We start from the raw sequence: 15184 nt of genomic DNA, 5'->3' as shown, positions 1-15184 counted from the left end.
TTTCTCTTAAGCGGGCTTAATGACACCTACAAAAGAGGTAGAAATTTGCTAAGGTGGAATGGTATTACTCCGATGGATGAAGAGGACGGTAATCAGAATTTCCTCTTGTTACGGCGAGATAGAAGTGAAAATTTCGTATCTTTCGTGCTTTTCGTCTTAACATTCTTGTCTCGTACATCAATTTGCGTGCACCTACCGTGTACGCGTTTTATCGCCGCTAGCGACATTGTTTGGCAGTGAATATTAAACTGAAAGTAAAAACTATGTGAAAAAATGAGTCAGTCATGCCTATAAAAAGTACTTCTAGGTAGTTCTTCTCTACTACAATTGGTTTAGGAGAATTAACGTAAACTTTAGAAATTTGTTACTTGACATTCAAGGAATGACAATGTTAAGAAGGCTAGTAGGCACAATGCACCATAATTTATTTGTGAAGGCATACCAGACGTGGTAGCCGATGGCTAAGAATGAACACCTTCATGTTCTTGTCTCGTAGATATTGTCTGACGATGTGATTATTGGTGTATGAAATTCATAGTCTCGTATCATCACATGAATCATTACGGCAAGGCCATATATTCCTTTGTCACCCCGTTAAAGTTGAAAGGGTTAAGCTCAGTTGTCCGAGCCTTGAGAAACAATCGGAGATACGCCATAAATCAACGAAGCTGCGATACGCAAATCGGCGATACACGAAATTAACAATCGGTGATACGCGAAATCAACTAACAACATACAAAATGCCTCTTTTTTGCAAGCACTTGCTACAATATTTCGAATAACGTTTCCGTTTTCTATGGAAATGTCTAAATACTAGATAGTTGCCTTTACTCCGTATAGTTCATCTAAATCATGTTTCCTCGTGAATCCTAATTAACTAAACATTAAACAAAACAAATATTTCGAAGTGGAACTTCTAATTAAAAGAAAAAAATGATTAAATATTAGTAATGATGAATAACACGCTAACACTAACTAAAACGTTCACGAAAATTCGTTCAATACTAACACACAAGGATGGACATAATTAGCAACGAACCGTAAAAATCAGACTTACACAAACTGTGTGAAGACTAAAACCTTTCGTGACACGCGAATTTACATGTACTACCATGCCATAAGAAGTTTCACTTCAAAAGAGATCCAAGGTGCTTTAAAAATCCCCAAAATATCTTAGAAGTTTGCCAAATGAATACTAGTTATTCAAGTCGTATCTCGTGTGTTCGTTTGCTGTTATTTAACATTTCTTATATCTAGTACCAGATCGTATCTCGTGTATCTTTTGTTTTAGTACTATATGTCACAGATAATAAAAAAAGATGTCACAGTTAAATAACGAAATAGATAAGAAAAACTTACACATGGGTACGATCTAGGGTACCAGGACGAATTCGGCAACGATCCCCTATTTATTTCTATTTCATAATTCTACATTTGAATCAATAAAATAGCAGAAAATTCATTTACTACTCGAGGCCGTAACCGGGGAAAAAAAAACACGTTCCAGGATTCTCGGTCCGCGAGAGTGATCCGGGATGCCGGGCTTCGGTGACAAAACGTCGACAGGGTTGGGTGTCACTCGGAAAACCTCTCGTCGATTGGCCGACCATAAACCGTCAGGGCCGCGATGTCGCGCCCGGAAACATAAATCCGTGGCGAGGTGCGACCCCGTCGAGGGAGTTCTAGTCGGTTTCCGGAACACAAGTCAATACTCGTTGACTCGAAGCAACGTCCGCCGGATACGTCGTGGGGCACGAAATCCGCCGTTTGGGAATTCGCGACGCGACGTATGTTCGTCACGTACGGCGGCCAGCTCGAGCGAGCCTCCGCTCGGTTTTGAATGAAATTGGAAAGATTTCTCAAGGAGTCGTCATACTCAACCTCCCCGATGCGGGGCTTTAGCCAGGACGACGTTTTCAAATTGGCCGCAAACCATTCTGATGGACCGAAAAAGATAAGACCGGGGAACCGCGGCTCGACGTATCTCTCGAAAAAGGCCGCTCTGGACGCGGCCGGTATCCCGTAAAACATTGCGGATTGTGCGACAAGCGGACAATAAGTTATCCCGACGCTCGCATTCGCCGAAATCGTAATCTAATCTAATAACGCCCTTTATGGGCGCGCGTTATGTCTGGGTTTCATTACGTCGAATTCATTGAGGTTTAAGGTGAAGTGAAACATCCTTCAAATCAGTCGATTCGAATACAACACTTTTCTTTAAGGGTATTGGACCAAACTGTCCGAAACTTTGACACCTGATCATCTAAGAATTGTCCTGACACATTCAAAATTTGGATTTTTAAACAAAATTTGTTAACTCAGTCCAGACCAGAACCAAAATGGCGTCGAGCTCTCATATTTCGATCAATATACAATTATCGAAGGCTCTGATATGAGAATCGAAAGGGTCAGGACAATTTTACGACAATTTAGAACTCTGGTAATCGATAAACTCGCATTTGAACGGGATAAAGGCAAAAAAAGTGTTGTATGCGCTTCTTTGCTAAAACGATGGTAATACGAAGTCTCGGAGTGAATATTTAATTGACCTGGAAGTGCGTTCACTTATGGGGGACTTACATGAGGTCAAAATTATCAACTCGAACGATTAATTATATCAATTAACATATCTACACTATTCTCTAAAACTACAAGATTTCGGTGTATGTCCCGTCCTTGTTCAACATTTCTAGAACTCAATATCTAAGGGCGGTCATATCATCGTTTTCCTCTTTTTCTTAATATCTCGGTTTTCGAAACGGTACCTTCAGCTTCCAACTACCAACTGCTACCAACATATCGAACCATTGCCAATATCTCGCAGTCATTCGTTGCCAATTTCGACAAGTTACTAATACCAGAACTGCCGATTTTTTGGCGCATTCAGGTTATCCATTTGATCTATAACGTGGAAACGTAATTACGAAAATTGCACGCCATATTACATGCATAACACATGCCCCAATTAAAGTCGCCCCATGATTTGGTTTCCAATTAGTTGGTCTACCCGTTCCCACGGTTTAAAGGGAAGGGTGCCTAATGAACTTATGCTCTTGTTTGCTCAGGACACCGTAATTGCAAATCATAACATAGCAACATTTGGGCTATAAATTGAGTAAAGTCTATCTGAAATGACCGGATGCGGCGAGCCATAAACACTGCCCATTACACAATGAAGGTGCCTCGTTGCCCATCTCTGCATCATTATCAAGATCGGTCTGATAAAGTTTTTCGGCGGGTCGTAATATTAATGTCATGCAATGTCAGTACTTAAGCTCGCGACGTCATACGCTCAAAGACGCAAGTTGAATGTAGGCCTCGGACCAGCTTTACTTCTTACATCCACCTGCAAATGAATTCCGTAAAATTGCTGTTATACGACCTTACCTAATTAACGGCCGTGAATATCTTGTAGAAGGATGAAAAAGCTCAAGGATAGGGTGCTTCCGTTCGAGCATTAAAGTCGCGCCGCAATGAATTCAGCTTCGTGCGAATAGGCAAATCGCGTGCGAGGAAAACGCAACGTTTCCGATGACCGTTCGGTCAGGACATTTCGAAGTTGCATCGGTTGCTGGACTTGGTCGATTTAAAAGTCGTAAACGTAGAACTTGATTCATAGAAAAATGCAGTAATGGTAGATTCCAGTTACTGGTTGATGAAACGGAATAGAGCCAGCTTCTTTAGGCGCAGACAACTTATGGATCTGATCCCTTTCCATGAATTACATGACCGATGAGGTTCGTCGCTATAATTAGAACAATCCGCTGTGAGCTGAAACCAGATTACATGTCACATTGGTTGTAGGATATAATAAGTTTTAAAGAGGATAGTTTCATTTTCCAGAGACTTTCGCCCATAACATCGGTATACAGCGACAATTCATATTCAATTGCGTGGTACATGTTTCAAATAGAATTGGCCTTCCTCCTCCTTTTCGTCGTATTTTTTTCAATACATGGCTTCTTTTGTGATTTAATATTAAGTGACTTTATACATTAGTTGGAATTAAATTAATTTTAAACGCAATGATGAGCAACCTGAAACATGTACCAACCATTTTTGGAACGCATTACTTGTACACATAGGACAGATTCATTGTGATACCGTCAAGACGTGCCTCTTCAACTCTGTCACAACTGGTCCCATTTGCCTCAGTTTTACATTTTCTTATTTTATATAGATTATGTTGAATGCGTTTAAAATCAAATTACACCAAATTTGAGCTAAAATACTCCGTTTCTTAACGATGCGATGAAAGTTTACGTAACTTAGTGTCCCTGTTAGCAAAATCGTCTTACATAGACTTTAACGTCGGAAAAAACAAAAAGCACTGTAACTAAAAGATCAGAAAAAGCTTCCCCGTCAACCTCATAAAATACTCCGAAACAAAGGATCCGAACAGCAACTCGTAGCGTAGGTAAACTACGTAGCGCTGTAATCGTCTAGAAAACAAATGCCAGAACTAGCCCCGGTTTCTTCTCCTGAATATCGGGCTTGCAAAAAACTGCGCCTAGCAATCTTATCGTTCCGTTTTTCTTCCCCAGATTCTGCTGTCGCACTTCGACGCCTTCAAATTCCCGAGTTCAGAGGTGGTGCAATTCCGAGCCCTGGTGACGCCGTGCATGCCGACGTGCGAGCCAGTGCAGTGCGATCAAGAAGAATCAACCGGAGACCTGCGCTCGGTGATCTCCTTCGGGCGGCGTCGCCGTCGTCGTGACGCCTCCCAATCGCGGGAGGACCTGCTGCTGGTGCAGACCATCCAGATCACGGACAAGTTCGGCTTCGAGCGGGACGGCAAGTCGTCGAACGGATCGACGACCAAGGACTCGGCCTACGTGGACGCCGAGGAGGTCATCTCCGGGGTGTGCGTCAACTTGAGCGAGGCGGTGATCGCGGGGACCGTCTTCCTGATCGCCCAAATCGCCATCATCGCAACGTGGACCTTTGTATGGCAGCGGCGCCGACAGGTGCTGAAGCACCAGGAGGCGCTGTCGGTGTCGGTCTCGGTGCCCGGCATGCACTCCGGTCTCCCGAGCCGCGCCGATAGTCTCTGTAAGTTGTACGACGCCGGTTACTCGCGTCGCTTCTAATCTATCTAAGAGCGGCGCCCTTCTTATCCGACCATTGCACTATCCGCGGGGCACCCTTGGGCCCTGCCCACCCCGCGATGGTGGACGCGACATCACGGCCAGACCTACCGGGGGTCGGCCGATCGCCTCCTAGCGCTCGTCTCGCGCATCCTTGGCGACGTCTCGCTCCCTTCCTGGCGCTCATGAACGCGAGGAGGCATCGCGCCCTGCCGCTGCCAAGTCCAAACGGTCGAGCGGTCCGACCCTCGACCGAAACGCCCCGACCTCGGTTGCACGGAGAGTGCGACCCTCGCAACGACGGTCGCGCTCCTCGTCCGACGAAGTCCCGACCGGCCCTGCGCGGGCGGGAAGCTCGCCCTGGCCGATCTTTTCAGCACCTGGCGCTTCTCCCATCGCTCGCGACGCTCCTCGGACCTCCTTTCGACGAACGGGTCAGTCGGTTATAGAGACCTGGCCACGGCCACTCCGCGATCTCGAAACGAGGACCGCCGATGTGAGCTCGAAAGCCGTTGGAGTAAAACCACGGCCCAACAAAGCCGTGTCATCGTAAATGATGTCAAATTACCGCGGATCGGATATCCGATGTCTCGAGCCGATCCGCGGGACAGTTCTGGCAAGAAGAAAGTCTCTCGTTTTCGGCTTAACTCTGAGATTTCTGGGCTCCCTTGAGACGATTCCATCGAGGTCCCATGGAAGTTCAATCGAAAACCCTCGCGACTCTCCGATCTAAAAATGCACGTGTCCCTCGCAGACGGGTCGTGATGATTCTTCATTATTTGAGGTAACCGCTTTAAACTCGACAACAGTTCGCCGGCTCATTTGGTGCATCCTAGAACTACGACGTTCCGATCGGCCTCTTACCATAAAGGTACTTCTCTCCAGAGATAGTCGTACACTTCGTGGCCTCGTGTCCTTCTTGAACGTGCATTTCCGTTGGGTCGGAGAGCCGAAAACCTTGCGGAGCTCCCAGAATTCTTAAGTAGTCTTGTTGAGTCGATTACGGGACGACTCTTAGGAGAGGCCGAAGTGCTTCGCGAAGAGAAGCGGCAGCGTCCTGGTGTGTCCTGGTCCGCAGACCCGGGGCGCCACCGCGCCCGCCGTCCGACCATGACGGGGATTACAATTACCCGCGGTCGTAAATTTTCATTACCTCCCATGAATCCGGATTCGGATCGCCGTCGATCGCCGTCCCGGCGCGAGCGCGACGTCCCGGATCCTCGATCCCTTTCCGTTGGAAGTCGGACGTCGGACACGGCCCCGGAAGTGCGACCTCAAGCCACGTAAACCGACCCTCTTACTTCCGGAGCGAGGCGTGACTCCGGAGGTGACGGAGGTCGACCCGTATTTGCCTATACGTACTGCGGATTCTAATTAGCATCGGGAATCGAGCGTGATTATGCAGATGCTCGGAGTGGGATATCAGTGGGACCGCGCGATGCAGGCGGCGGTGGAAGCGGTGGAGGACGCGGCGACGGTGACGCGGTGGGGTGCGGCCGCGTAAGGGGTTGGCGAAGGTTAATTGCCTCTTGTGGCGTCTCCGGCTAAGTTGAGCTCGCGAGGGTGGTTTGATAGGGTAACGGAAGGGGCGCCATTGGGGCACATCAGGGTCCGGCTCCGTAGAGGGCCGAGTAACCTCCACCCTCTCGGACTTAACCTTAGCCGAGGCATGCCCGTGTCGGGCATGTTGATTTATGTCTCCACGCGTGATCTTATCAATCCGTCCCGCTCCTCTGGTGGACCGACCACCGCGTGGAATCGATTTCCGCCGCCCAACTCCGTAATAACCATACGGGACCAATCCCAGGCACTTGCATGGGCGGAAACCAAATAATTCCAAGGAAATTGGGCGTTCGGGAGGAGACGACCCGTACCTGTGTTCTCCCCTCCGCGTTTCTTCGAGCACTCCTTCGTAATTGCGCGTAACCGATAACGTTAGCGATCGTTTTTCCCGGGTAAATCAAGACCGTCTAATGTCCGATTTCCATATCATTTTTCTCGCGAGGCACTTAATATCCCGTTTCAGCGTCGGGATTTATTTCCGAACTAACTTGCCGATTAACAATCAATTATAAACCGGTTTACGCTCAATTAACGAGGTAAGTGATGGGACTAGTTTACCACTTCTTAATTGAAGCGATGCTGGTATTTTTTATCATTTCCGATCAGATATCTCCCGCTACTCGGAACGTGTCAGATACAACCGATATCAGTGATTTTTTTCGTTTGGCGGCAATCGGATCGCTTAAGGGAAAGGGTGAGACAAAAGGTCCCGAGGGCAGCGGGAACGAAGGCGCGAGAGACGTCGAATTAATTTAAATCGGTTAGCGGGCGACGAGGCTTTATCGATCACGACTGGGTAAACGGAATCGGGCGGATCGAATTAATTGAGAAACTTGAACATTAGAATACACTCGTCAAGACAAACGAACCGGGTCCCCTCTAATGCCGAGGCGTTTGTCTCCATTTCCCGCGAACGGAAACGCGATATTCGGCTTAATCTAAATTTAAACGAGGACTCGGAACGTCACGTTGGGAATAACCCATTGAAATCCCACCGAAGCGTGGGAAATAAATTTACAAAGAGCAATCGAAATTGCATTTTACCCGTCGATATGGACTCATCGAATTAGTCCTTTTTCCTTTTTTTAATACCTTAGTTCATTGAGTGCTTCCGATGCTAATAAGTGAAATTAAAATTTCCTTCTTTCTGTAAGTGCTAATGTCGTGAGCCCAAAAATGTTCATTATAACCGGTATCAACGGATATTTATTTAAAGGTAGGTTTTATGTTTTGTATAATGGGAGAATTTTTAAAAACTAAAATAGTAATTCAATAGGACGGGATAGGGACGGCACAGGAAAGGGACGTAACTCAATCTACCTTTGATAGTTACGTGCATTGAAATACCCGACGGTACGCCAACAGGTATTGCCCATTTGTTTAGAGCCAGCTGGTACAGTGCGGGACAAACGAGACGTTTCGAATACTGGGATAAATTCTCCCTAAATCTCGTCCACAGAGGTGAAGTTTCAGCGAGCCACGTGCGTCATTGGATTAATCGTCGCGCATCTCTGCGAGGAGTCTGGACAGTAGCAATAATTCGAATTTCAATCGAGCACGGTTGATATGGAAAAAAAAATGCGGGAATTCGATCCGTCAGGGGAAAGCTTCGACGGGGACAAAGGAACGCGTAACTCACGGCCTTCACCGTGCTTTTCGCCCACCGTTTCGCCCGCCTTGCGCGCCCATAGATTTCCTGCTCATCATCGCGATTACGCCACGCACCGCGACACGTAGACGAAGGTCCTCGCGTAAAGTAAGAGACGCATATGATTTATCAATTAACCGTTGTTACGATAAAGTTAATTTCGCTAACGCTGCGGTATATCCAACCTGCTTCTGGTGAGAGGGTAGAGCCAATTATGCAAGTTCGACAATAACGCGCGGACAGAGCAGTGCGTTTAAATGCCGCACGCGCGCGACGCGTCGTACTCATATACATACGTATGCATATATAGATTCTTTTCGAATGCGCGGAAAATGCAGGGTGGCGCCAAAGTTCGCCCCGTTCGAACTGGACCGTCGCGAAGGGAACCCCCGAAAGGGCAGGTTCCCCTTCCGACGCGAGCGAGGTCGCCCTCCCCGAAGGCCAAGGAAGAAGTAGGCTTCCTACGGCCGGCTCGCTCCAGGGATCGCATCGATCGACCTCGAGACTTCTCTCCTCGAGCGTCGAACCGAGCGTTCCGATCTCGGCGTCTGGGCGATCTTCGGGGTCGCGACCCGAGGCGACCGGCGCGACCGGCCGCCTCGAACGCGACCCGTAACGAGCGACCTCGTGGTTCCTCCTCCAACGACCGGTTTACCTGACCGCGACCTACAGGGAACGATCGCGCGGCCTCTCTCCCGGAACCTCGGAGCCATCGATGGCTCCGATCGCCTCGATCGCCTCGATCGCCTCGATGGCGACCCACGACAAGGGGCCCGGAGGTGGCCTCCGGTCGCGACCCAAAACGGGCGACTTCGGCCGACCAGCTCCGTCGCGCCACCTTGTACGCCGGGCAATCGCCGAACACTTTTCACGGGGTTCGTCGGACCCTCGTGGCGCTCGACGACGCCGCGACCGCGCCCGATGGAACCCTTTGGAAACTGGCGTCGGTCATATCCAGTTAATCATTACGCGTATACGATAGCGACGGTTGTCTCAACGCCCCATACGTCCTCCTCGAGCGCTGGGTCGACCCAAGGAGAGCGAGAGGACTTCGAGGGAAATGCGGCCGAGTCGAGTCGGCGGGGAAGACGCCGCGGGCAGCCCGCGGCGACCGTTCCCTCGGGCCGATTCGGCGAGTCTCGATTTCCCTCGGTGTAGCGAACGGGAACGTATCAGGAACGGACGGAGACGTACGGGAGGACGTTGATAGCAGCAAGGATAATATTACGATAATGATAATATTGGGCTCGAGGACGATCGCCTACACGGCCCGCGCGTGGGCTCCTCCCCGGCGACGGGCACGGATACTTGCGTCTCTTCCTAATGAATGTCATGTTTATACCTTAACTTTACTGGAGTGCCTGAGTTTAGACGTCGGTGCTTGTCCTCGAGCCCGAGGTGCGCGCCAGTTCCGAAAACTCGAGAAGTTCGAGTCTGCTCTGTACCCTGACGAACGGCAGGTTTTTCGGCCCCCCGCGATTCCTGGACCTCCAGGGGGCGAGATCGCCCCTTAATCCGGACAGCCGTCATGTACAGAGCTCACCCGGCGACCGAGTCTCGTTCCGCCGCACCAACGTCGCTTATTTATTTACATTTACATGTATCCTTTACCGTAGTAATACTCACACGTCCAGCTTCCACCCCCGATTCCCCTTCGTTCCTCCCCGATTCGCCCCTTCCCCCGTTCCTCCCGTTCTTACCGTTCCTTAGGCCCCCACCCCCGCTTCCCTTGACCATCCCTTTTAATCAATTTAATCATACAAACTGCTATGTAATTTAACGATTAATTCAAAACGACGATAAATATAATTTTTTACTATTGAGTTGTCTCTCGCGCCAAACATCGTACTTGTCAGTACCGTAACGTTGTACATAGTATATGTGGTACAGAGAAATAAACTCATTTTCTAACGCCCCGGCCTCTGAGAGTTACTTCCTCCTGCGGATCCTCCCTTTTATCCTTCCGCGCTCCGAGTCGAAATTTGTGTCCTACCGAGAACCTAGAATTGAAGGTCCTAAATAGGTTATGAAATAACGGAGAGGACTTCTATACAATCCGAGTCCTACTTTGAACCTTAGAAATAGCAGGTATGTCCATTTCTTCTCCTGGGAGGCCTATTCGTATTTAGTAGGATATACGAGGTCGGAAGTACGACTTAAACAATGGAATAGGTCCAGAAGAGGTCTCGGGTTAAAAGTAAGGTTACAATTTCGATTCGGGGCGTCCTGCAAGAATCGGCCATGAACGCCGCCCTTGACTTTCCCGATACATCTCGTTCGTCGTGCCGGGCTTAACGAACATCCCGGCCGTTCGATGCCGGCCGATAATCCGCTGCGGCCAATCAGTGCGGCCGTTCCGCGGCCGGCCGTGCGGCAAGTGGCCGCGCGCGTGCGCCGCACTCGCCCGAGCTGACAACTCGCAAGAAGAGCGATGTACTCCATCGGCGAGAGCGAATCTTGCCCGGCACATAACGTCGGGCGAATCCGCAAGTAACGATGCTAAGACGCTTCCTCGCTCCTGGAGGACGGAGCGCGCGAGTCCAGCGAGAGAGCGACGGAGACGCGGATCGCCCCGCGGAAGAACCGAACCCAGTCACGATAAGTCCTTTCTTGCGCCCTCGGCTGGGCTCTGCAATAATCGCGGGCCCGCAAATTATTTTAATGCACTTACCGAGAATGAGCGGCGAAGAAGCAGGCCGTAAGTCCCACCGCTTTGCTCTTATTACGACGACGCGGCTCCGTCAAGCCGATGACACGACTACCGTCATAGGGAGAGGTGGACGCGGGATTACCGATTCGATCCGGTGCCGATGAAAGGAGAGTACCTCGAATTTCTTGACCACGAAAATAGGTAAGTTACCCGAGAAAAGTATCAACGATTCCTTCATATTGTATCCTCCAGATATCATGATACAATTGATGTTTGTTAAACATCATGGATACGATACAGTTGTTAAAAACAATTCATAAGAGAATTGGAACATCCATTGGGTCTCAGTCCGAACCTAATAACTACATAAACCTCTTTCTAGATCGGTAGATGATAATAATTGTGAAAAATAAAAGTGCACTTGCAAGGGGATGGTTCGTAGATCTGACGCGGTAATGCTTCCTATTTCAATGACATTTTCAGAAGGTTTTCCTTTAGTAACGCTTCTATTTACAATGGTTCGTATTGGATCCTAGGTCGAAACTAAATCACGACACTCACTGGTTAGACTCTTGAGTTAAGAAAGGTAAGACGTCCTGACAACTTTCCTCTCTTCTTCGACCGATCGCCGGTTCGACGCTTGTCCGCAATGTGGAAAGCCGTCGGACGATCCGTTATCTAATTACCGACAATCGCGTGGGGGTGAAAAATCCTTATCGCAGGCAGGAGAAATGTGATCTCTCCCGTGGGATGTTAGCTGCGACTATTTCCGAGAACGCCGAGGGATCTAAGAGCTCGATGGACGTAGATCCTCGGCTGAGAGTATCCTTTGAATCGTGGCAGTACGTCGTTAACGACTGCCATTTAGCCCCTGCGTACACAGAGGCGTACAGGTACGTGCGTTATTATCGCAGGTACGCACCAGGAGTTCTTATCGCTCGGTGCACCGTCGAGAGCCCGCCATTACGGATCATCCATTACCTTGGGAGCGATCTCGCACGTTATCGCACAGTCTACTCTTTGGTGAGGCAGGAGACTCGAGCTTTCCCAATCTCGCATCCACTTGGCACCATCTCGGGTAACGGGCGCTATCACTCACGTGGCACGCTTACCCCAAGACGCGGAACCGATATTTTTCCTTTCCTCGAAATTCGCGTAATAAACCCCGAAATATGGACATAACGCGTCGGTTCGGCTTCGGTGCCAACTGAGCGCAAACACAACTCACTTTCTTGCACCCCCGTCGTAGGATTCCTGTCGCAACGAAATATGAATAACTTAAAAGAGGCGATTTCCTATTTCCCAGTTCAGAGAATATTTCGCTGTAATAAAATCCATCGTTTTTATAATATCATACCTGATGTTGGAGATAAAGGTCGTGATCGTGACCACATCCAAGGGTACCACGTACCGCTCCCTCTGAGTTAAAAATTAATATCACTTGGTAGGCTGAATGTTTTTATGGTATATGAAAATATCACACAATAACAAAATGTACACTATGAACAAGACATATATTCTTTCCTCTATGTTTAACTTTATAAAACGCTAAATTAAATAGGATTCGTCGCTCCATTCTCAATAACATAGTCTAAACTTAATTTCCTTTCGTGAACACCATAATTACGCTCCTTCGTTAACGTATTATATTAAAAAGACGACCATTTGAGCTATTCTAGCGGACAGATAGAATGCACAGGGCCATGGTGTTGATCATGTTTCATGTTCCTTTCTTTTGTATACTTTTGAAAGAAGAAACAAATATGACATATGAATAAATTGGCGTCATCTCTTTTGGAACGAAACATGGAACCGTTTGGGGTGTTGGGGTATTGGAAGCATGCATCGTGGCATCAAAGATCGGAAGAAGCATGATTCTTATCGCTAAGTTACAATATTCTGCAAAGGTATCGGAGTGGGCCATGGTGGGGCACTTCGTAGCTGCGTCCTTTCTGCCAGCTAGAGCTCTTCCGCTCGGCCGACGACACTAAAGAGGCGTGACGAATCTTCCTCTTTGGTCCAGACCAGCAATTTGCATATTCCCGGTTTACCGCGATATTAACGCGATCAGAAGTATCGTCGGGAGGCACCGCCATGGGCAGTGCCGTTCCGAATGCAGGTTATCAACCTTAGAGTTATCTTCTTTGAACAAACTTAGGTAAGAATGGAGATGCAAATGGGCCCAGACAGATCTCAACAAGATTTCTGATATTTCCTGGGTGGACGTCAACGGATGACAATGGGCTCGGAATCAAAGAGACTGGGTAGAAGGTGAAGATCACGACGATGACGTCTAACCGTATCCTTGCCGATGGGGTTAGGCTTTGTTGAGCAGTCGGCATATCAAGCATCGCGAAAGGTTTTCCTCTCGGTCTATTATGCACGTGACGCAGAAGTGTGACAGAAGTGGACCGCAATAAACTACGATAAATCTTGATCTGGATATTTCCGAAGGCAGCGATACCCGGAGACACGTTGCACGTTCGGCTCCAGCAGGTATCGAGAACATCACGAGAGGATCGCGACCGTTATCTCCTCGTGACAACTCCGGACGTGGGATGACGTCCGAAGGGGAAGAAACATTATTCGCGAGAACGCCGTTGAAAATATGGTACTACGGGACAGGTCATCGGACGTTCCCCAGAGACCGAGCACCACTAAGCGGGCGAGACTAAGGAGGTCGACCGGGGACGCAAAGAATCTAGGTACCCTCGTCGATGCCGGGGCCTCGTTAGACTCCGCCAAGGATCATCCACTCTCTCTCCTCGGCCCCGTGGCCCTCGGCCTCGGGGAGCTGGCTTTCGGTACGTCGAAAGCTGACCTTATTAGAATGAAATTCCCCACGGAGCGTGACCGCGCAAGGTTATTACTCAAGCCGGTGGCACGGCATCCTGACGGGGTCTAAGGTGTTTAATACGAGGCCATTTGTCAAAAGGCCGGCGACCGGGAGCGCTCTCGCCCGAGCGCACCCCCACGCCCCATCGGCTCGGAAGGGAGCGACCGGTCGGCATCGACGGTTCCCTCGAGGCCCGGGACGGACGCTGTACCAAATTCCGCGGCTATCCGTCCGGGACCAATTATACATTTATTAACCCCGATTATCGATCGGCAGCGACCCGCGCTCCTGCGCCGCAGCCCCTCCATCGACGGATGCCGCAATAGCCAGCACGCTAGCAATTCCGGGGCCACCACTTCGGAGAGGACCCCGTTACCGTCTTCGCTTGTCCCGTGCCGCGTCTACTCTCGAACAAAGTGCGGCCGCGTTGAGCAGCCTGGAGTAGCCGAGTAAGTACCGGCTGGGAGGGACGGGGGGGTGGCCGCACCCAGCAAAGGGGTGAACCGCCTCGGGTTCGCTCGGCTCGGGGGTGGGTCGGTTTGAATTGGGTATGGAGTGTCGCGCGAACCCATTCAACGGAGGGGAAGGAAGAGTCCGGGGTGGCGGACGGAGGGAGACAAGGGATGTGGGGTAGAGCCGAGGGCGGAAGGGGCACCGGGAGGGTGGAAAAGGCGGCCAGGATGGTCGGGGTGGGAACGGGAGGGCGAGACCGTTGTCGGGACGAGGGCCCACATTCTTGGGGGGCGGTCGAACATACCGCGGAATGGAACCTCTGCTTCGATCTGCGCGGGTATATCGGAGAGCCGAGTGCACATGGTGTCACGTAAATCCAAAGAAAACACCTCTTCGTCGTGCTTCATCCCCCGACCGGGTTTAGGCCCGGTCATTTCCCGCCCGCATTCTTCGCCCGCTTTTCCTCGCTGACACCCTCCGACGGCGGGAAGCCAACCATCGAGATACCGACCTTCCTGCTCCCCCTCTGTTCAAGCTAATGACGGATGAATTCTCTGGAGATTTACCAGAAATTCCGCTGTCCGATGGAAACCCTCGATAATGAGAATTTCCGCGATTTTAACAAACGCGGGATTATTCCGACGATTACGTTGACTATATGACTGAATACATCTCCCCATTGATTGACGATTCCTATTATTACATATGTTTATGTCTATTGCGAACTATTACCATGTATCATGTATCTTAGAATCAAAGTTTCGTAATCGAATCGTTCGGAACAGAAATCCACCACCCGCGTATTTAATTCTTCCAACACAAATTACAATTAGAGGAAGTATAAATACTGGCACGGTTCTCTGCTCTATTCTCATTACCAAAGAAAGTAGCTCAAGATGGAAGAAACGTTCATAAATTGCATCAACATCTCCATCGGGCAATGGGAA

General features: G+C 49.4%; 1 protein-coding gene across 1 annotated transcript in view; it reads left to right on the top strand.

Moving 5' to 3' along the window:
* The window catches only part of LOC111673851, a 43220-nt gene extending 33018 nt beyond the window's left edge, over positions 1-10202 (top strand). Inside the window, exon 4 of the mRNA XM_023434957.1 lies at positions 4545-10202. Within this exon, the coding sequence (XP_023290725.1) occupies positions 4545-5090 (546 nt within the window). The 3' untranslated portion in view covers positions 5091-10202. The remainder of the gene's footprint in view (positions 1-4544) is intronic.
* Positions 10203-15184: the final 4982 nt, after the last annotated feature.

Source organism: Orussus abietinus, unplaced genomic scaffold (assembly GCF_000612105.2).
Source record: "Orussus abietinus isolate OABI.00-Male unplaced genomic scaffold, Oabi_2.0 scaffold97, whole genome shotgun sequence".
In the NCBI taxonomy this organism is placed as follows: Eukaryota; Metazoa; Arthropoda; class Insecta; order Hymenoptera; family Orussidae; genus Orussus; species Orussus abietinus.
This window is presented reverse-complemented; position numbering and strand designations above follow the sequence as displayed.